Below are 6,000 nucleotides of genomic sequence, written 5' to 3'. Positions count from 1 at the left end.
TGGTAACTGGATGAACTAACTCATGTCGGATGTCATCTGTAGCTTCGCCAGAAGCGGATGACGTTTTCAGCAAGTCCTGAAGGAAGTTCCAAGGTCTGTGGCTGCTTCTTTTCTGCTCTGAGAAATTAACCTTGGATCGAGGGATAAGGCATCAGTTAGATTTAAATCAGTGAGAGGCCAAGTGGAAGGTGGTCTGGCTTCAAGGCTCTGAATTTTGAAAGAGCAGACTTAAAAAAAAAAATGAGAGCACTACATTGTGAGGGCAGCTGGATGGAAACTGTCCGGGTCGGGGGCACCTTGAAGGCCTGGGTTTCTGTACGTCACGCTAGCAAAGTCATCTGGAATTGGTAACCACGCCAAAAACGACTGCAGGCTTCTATGGATGGACTTCGCTCAAAACCCGGTCAGATTAAGCACAAAGACTACAAAGCCTGATCAGCAGAGATGGCTGTATTTTAACAGCCAACCAGTATAAAGGGAGGTGCAGCTAACAAATTAAATGAATGCTATGTCTCAAGTACCAAAACCGAGTTATTCTTGTCTCTCTCTCATACAGGCCTGTCTCCAGGGGAAGCGATATCTGAAAATTGGCACAGGCAGATTTACATAAAGCATCTTAGTCTGAAGCAAAACAAATCTTTGGTGCAAGAGCAAACATGGAAAATTTTGACCCAGAGGCGACTATGTGGAAAAGCTGAGCATGTCAGAAAAAGGCTCCTAAGTGAGATTGCTCTGCCATCAGATCTACCAGAATCCAAACAAATCACCAAAAAGTGAGTAAATCTGTGCACTCCCCACTGTTTCAGTTAACTTTAATATTTGTTTGAAATAGTTTTTTTTGGTAAGAAGGTGGGCAGTATTTATAAATAAACCTGCACCTGCTCTGCGGTGAGAAAAAAACCACTGGCACTTGTTCTACACAGAACTCCTCTTGCTGGGCCGTGTGGCTGCTTAATTGAACAGGCTCTGGGTTTCTGAGCCAGGACTGAACTGGGCTCCAAGGGGCAGAGAGGACGGGGAAGCAGCAGCAGCCCAGCTTTGCTGCCTGCCTTCGCCTTACAGCCCGGAGGCTGATCCGCAGCCTCTGGGAACGGGCCTGATTCCTGCTGGGAGATGCCCGTATCCCTGTAAAGATGTCATACGGTGAAGGCAAGGGCTCAGCAGAGTTGACGTACGCACCTCAGATGTGTCCAGGGAGCTTTTCAAGTACTTCTTTTTCTCTCTGAAACTTTGGTCTGGTTGTAGGGAACTGAGTACTGAGAAGTTTCAGTTAAGAAGGGGACAGATGTCAGGTGTGCTTTCTATATTGCATTTTTTTCCCCCTCTTTGTTGTAAGATTACTATACAGATGGCATGTGTATGTTTTGGGGCTTTTAAGTGAAGAAAAATCCCTAAAGGAGGAAAAAAGGCACTCTTTTCTTTTAATGTGGCATTATTCATTGCTGATACCTGCCACAATAAAATAATCCTGGCTTAGTGGCTGCCCGCGTCACGCAGCTCCTTACGTGTATTGCTCTATTAGAAATCTAATTGTAAAAGTAAACTCAATTACGCTCCAGACCCGCAGTGATTTCATATATAAATGAGACGCTTAACCGGAAAGGATCAAATCTGAAGCCGCACCAAGCGCGGCAGGTGGGGGTATTTCCAAAGCACCCGGCGCTGGGCAGCAGCCCAGCCCCGCGGTAAGGCTGCCCGCACCGCCGCACGTTACTCCCGGCCCGGCGGCGGGCAGGGCAGGAAGGGCAGCCGCCGGAAGGGGGGAAGCGGAAGGGGCGCGGCGGAAGGGGCGCGGAAGCGGAAGCGCGGCAGAAGAGCCGGAGAGGAGCCATGAGGACCCGGCGCGGTACCGTCCTGCGGCCGCCGCCCGACCCCGCCGGGGAGGAGGAGGATGAGGCTGGGGCGGAGAAGGTGGCCAGCGGCCGGGCGGGCCCCGAGGACCTGGCGGACGAGGTGGAGGAGTTCCACGAGGCGCAGTTCCAGGCGGTGATGGCGGCCTTGGAGAGTGAGGAGGAGGCCGGGAACAGCGAGGAGGAGGAGGAAGTGCTGGGGCTGCAGCTGCCCGAGGAGGACAGCGAGGAGGAGGATGGATACGGTGAGGAAGAAGAAGAGAAGGAGGTACAGGGGCTGGATCTTTACGTGGACTACAGTGCAGAAGAGGATGGAGAAGGTGAGGAGGAGGAGCAGGAGGAGGAGGATGGAGAAGGAGAAGGAGATGAGTGTGAAGATGAAGATGGGGACCTGTCCATGGAAAGCGACTTGGAGGAGCACTGTCAGGACACCAAGCTCCCCCACGAGCTCTCCTGGGGCCAGCGTAAGCAGCTCTACTACGACACGGACTACGGGAGCAATGCCCAGGCCAAGGACAAGCGTAACCAGCGAGAAGTCGATGCTGAGGAGGAGGAAGAGGAGCAGGAGGCTCAGGTCATCCAGAAGCGGTTGGTGCAAGACTTGGGAGAAGATGATTATGGGCTGGATGTGATCCAGGGCTATCTGGCTGAGCAGCAGAAAACCCATGACAGCAAGGGGCAGAAGATTGACAAGGATTTGCAGGCGCTTCCCAGGAAGGAGCAGCTGAAGCTACTGAAGCAGGAGTCTCCTGAGCTCCTGCAACTGATCGAGGACTTTGAAGTCAAGCTAATGGAGCTCAAGGATGAACTGTACCCCCTGTTGCAAATGGTCAAAAATGGCACTATCCCGCAAGGCAAAGGTAGCCGCTATTTGCAGACCAAGTATCACCTGTACTTGAATTACTGTGCCAATATCAGTTTCTATTTGGTTTTGAAGTCAAAGAGGATGCCGGTTCATAGTCACCCTGTTATCGAACGGCTGGTTGCTTATAGAAATATAATCAATGACCTGGCTGTTATAGATCAAAAGTTATCCTCGCAAGTTCGTATGCTTTTGAAAAATTACTACGATAAGAAGGAAGATAAACTACGGAAGGAGAAGAAGTTTGCGCTGTTTCTCCCACTGGACGTTAAGAAAAACAAATCGAAACGTGCTCCCACGCTTGCTAATGGCCGGGCTACTGCTGACGAACCCTCAGACGAGTCAGACCTGGATGAAGAGGCTGCCCTAAAATACTATAAGATGATGGAGGAGAAATTGAAACTCAAGAGGAAGAGAACCGAAGACCAAGACGTGCTCGACGCAGAAGCGGTGTTGGAAGGAGAGGATCCGAATAAAAAGAGAGGTGTGACCTATCAGATGATCAAGAACAAAGGCCTCACGCCCAGAAGGAAGAAGATCGATCGCAACCCCAGGGTCAAGCATCGGGAGAAGTTTCGGCGAGCCAAGATTCGCCGCAAGGGCCAGGTCCGTGAAGTTAGGAGGGAATTGCACAGATATGCCGGGGAACTCTCTGGCATTCGTGCGGGAGTTAAGAAAAGCAGGAAGCTTCAATGATAGTTATTTTTCTCTGTTTCTGAGAGCTGTGAGTAGCACAACTCAATCCAATAAAAATTTTATAAAGGATATTGTGGTTTTTATCCTGAAGAAAACTGGTGTGCGTGTGTCTATTTGTTGTGGGGTGGTGGGTTTTTGGGGTTTTTTTTCAGAGGATGCTTTTCAGAAGGGGCCACCTCTACAAGTAGCACAGGGCCCTTCCTTCACCCGGCCTGCGTGTTAAGGTGTTTTCCTCTTTCGTGATGCTGTCATCGTTTGCGTTGTAAATAGCGGCTTGGAGAGGCTGCGAGGGGTGTGCAGAGCGATAGGAATGAAATGGGCCGGGGGGGACAGATGTGGAGGTGGGGCTGGGATGGAGGGACCTCGGAGGGCGGGTGAGGGTGGGATGCTGTCGCTGCTTTCTCTGCCTTTTCACTGTCTTGTTCCGGTCCCTCCTTTTTCTGCCTTGAGCTGCTGAATGAGATGTGCGTGGTTATGGTATTTTGTCTAATTCTTGTTCTGATTAACTCCTGGTGCTCATGCATTTTAAGATGTAAGTACCTTTAGGGTCCCTTAAATCTTCATAATTTTGGAACCGAGCAAAAAGCTATTGCTGAAATCCCCTGTGGCCTGAGATGCTGTTTCCCCTCCTGAACTCAGTGAGAATCAAAGCAAGGACTTTCTGGATTTCATGGTTATTTACATGTGTGATAAATATATTCGCTTCATCTATGATAAATATGTTAACTGTTGTCTGCTGTTATAGGTCTAACATAGCATTGATACAGGACAAACGGGTAAAGCGTTTGGAGGTAAACTTTCAAAATATTTTGATTATTTCCGTGTCTTCTGGTGGGAAAACACATTTAACCCCACACTGCAGTTCTTGCTGGGAATGGCCGGTTCCAGCTCCGGCTGTAAAGGAGGAATGACTGATTGATTTTTCTTGCAAGTTTAACAAACACCGTCTCAGGTGAGACCTGCACGTGTGTTTGGGACAGGTTTTGGGGAGCCTGTGCCTTGGTTTGGGTGCCAGTAGCATCTCAGAGATGCTATTGTCTGTTTCCCATGTGAAATCAGTTAAGGGGAGTAATTGTCAATAAATATTACTTAGTGTTATGGAAGCACTAGTCTATCTAGGTGGTTTGGTTTGGTTTTTGTAGGTTTTGGGTTGGGTTTTTTGCCTGATAGTCTTGGGGGAAGCCAAACTAGGAGTGTGTGTTCTCCAACCTGCAACAGGCTAGATGCTACAATTCAAACACGCAGGCGCTCTGCTCGTTCTCTGCAAGTGAAATGTGTGTCTGCAGCAAACCTTTACACCCCGGGCCTGTTTCGGCCAGGAAAGTTCTGCTAACTGGAGAATATTTCATTAATGTTCACAGCTGATGATTAAAGGCAGAGGTGGAAAAACAACAAACTGAAGCTGGACAGATGGGAACAGAAGTAGGGAGGCTTTTTTAGTCCTTGGATGCCCTGGATCCACGGGAAGTGCAGCCATGCATGGCCATTTTGGAGGGGATTCTGGTGTGGTATAGAGCAAAATCCTGAAACAGGAAGTTCTGCTCAATTTAATGGCCCTGCCTTTTTTGCCCCCTGCTGCTGACAGGCCAAACAACAGTTAAACACTGCATAATAAAAAAAAATTCCTCCACAGAAGTAGGCATTGCGATTTGATCTCCTCCATGAAATTGCCTGGGAGATCTTTGCTTGCCTGCAGAGCCGTGGCGCTTTGCACAGTGAGGGGTAATGGAAACTACTGGAAGGGCCGGAAGAGCGTTGGTGGCAGCAGAGAAGAAAACTTGGTGTTTCAGGTCGGTGCTGGGACTTGCTGCCTCTTCTGGCAGCAGGTAAGTGCAGGAGTGAGGATTAATTTGTCACATCCTGAAGTGGCTGGGGCTGAGCCTAGACAGGCTTTTCGTGTGGTGAAATCCTCACAAAGGAGAGGAAGGATCAAAAGAACCTCCTGGGACATGGAAATTAATGTGGTCCTTTACACTTTTCAAAAGAGTTTTCCTGGTAGCAGCTGTTGAAAAATCCCAGTCTGGAGCCCTGCTTTGCCAGGGAAGCTGGGGCTCGCTCAGCTCCTGGGGCCACGGCCCGTGCCGAACCCTGGCCCTCGTTCGGCCAGAGGGTCGCTGCTGCAAAAGTGCCGCTTGCTTGAAGAGCTCGCTGAAAGCGTCCTCTCGGTTAAGCAATGCTTTCTGGAATCTGATGGCCATAGGGGAGACATGTAACCTGTCACCTGTGGGGATAAATATGTCCTTCACCTGTGCTTACTCAGCCTCCCTTACTGTGAGCAGCTACCAACAAAGTGAGCTGCTTGCTCTTGCTGTTGAGCAATGTGTGGCTTTTAGTGGGTCCCAGCTTTACCAAGGAGAGAACTAGAGCTTTTCCCAAAACTACACCTTTTATTAAGTCTGCAGTGGGATCACGATGGAGGCCGCCACAGACAAGGCTGAGCTATGCTCCTGCAGCTTTGCAAAGAGGTCAGTAAAAGGTAATGTGCTGGGGAAAAAAGCAGCTTAGGTGCTTTTTCTGAGGAGGAATGGTGTTGCATAACAGGCATCACATGGGATGTGGAAAATATCCAGCAGAGATGCTAACTGATCTCAT

General features: G+C 49.5%; 2 protein-coding genes across 3 annotated transcripts in view; both read left to right on the top strand.

The window, feature by feature from the left end:
- Positions 1-550: 550 nt before the first annotated feature.
- The window catches only part of RUFY3 (RUN and FYVE domain containing 3), a 60,644-nt gene continuing 55,194 nt past the window's right edge, over positions 551-6,000 (top strand). Inside the window, exon 1 of the mRNA XM_075750865.1 lies at positions 551-773. The gene's annotated coding sequence lies outside the window, so the exon portion shown is untranslated. The remainder of the gene's footprint in view (positions 774-6,000) is intronic.
- UTP3 (UTP3 small subunit processome component) lies at positions 1,793-3,503 on the top strand. 2 transcript variants are annotated; one of them, XM_075750871.1, is made up of 2 exons: positions 1,794-2,043; positions 2,080-3,503. In XM_075750871.1, the coding sequence occupies exons 1-2, from the start codon at positions 1,831-1,833 to the stop codon at positions 3,406-3,408; spliced, it is 1,542 nt and encodes a 513-aa protein (XP_075606986.1). In that variant the 5' UTR covers positions 1,794-1,830; the 3' UTR covers positions 3,409-3,503. The 2 variants fall into 2 exon arrangements, with proteins under 2 accessions (XP_075606985.1, XP_075606986.1); XM_075750870.1 differs by having other exon boundaries at positions 1,793-3,503.

This window comes from Balearica regulorum, chromosome 4 (assembly GCF_011004875.1).
Source record: "Balearica regulorum gibbericeps isolate bBalReg1 chromosome 4, bBalReg1.pri, whole genome shotgun sequence".
NCBI classification, from domain to species: domain Eukaryota; kingdom Metazoa; phylum Chordata; class Aves; order Gruiformes; family Gruidae; genus Balearica; species Balearica regulorum.
This window is presented reverse-complemented; position numbering and strand designations above follow the sequence as displayed.

What these genes read in the sequence shown, in the direction of transcription:
- UTP3 (XM_075750870.1), top strand. Translation starts at nt 1,831, where the DNA reads ATGAGGACCCGGCGCGGTACCGTCCTGCGGCCGCCGCCCGACCCCGCC.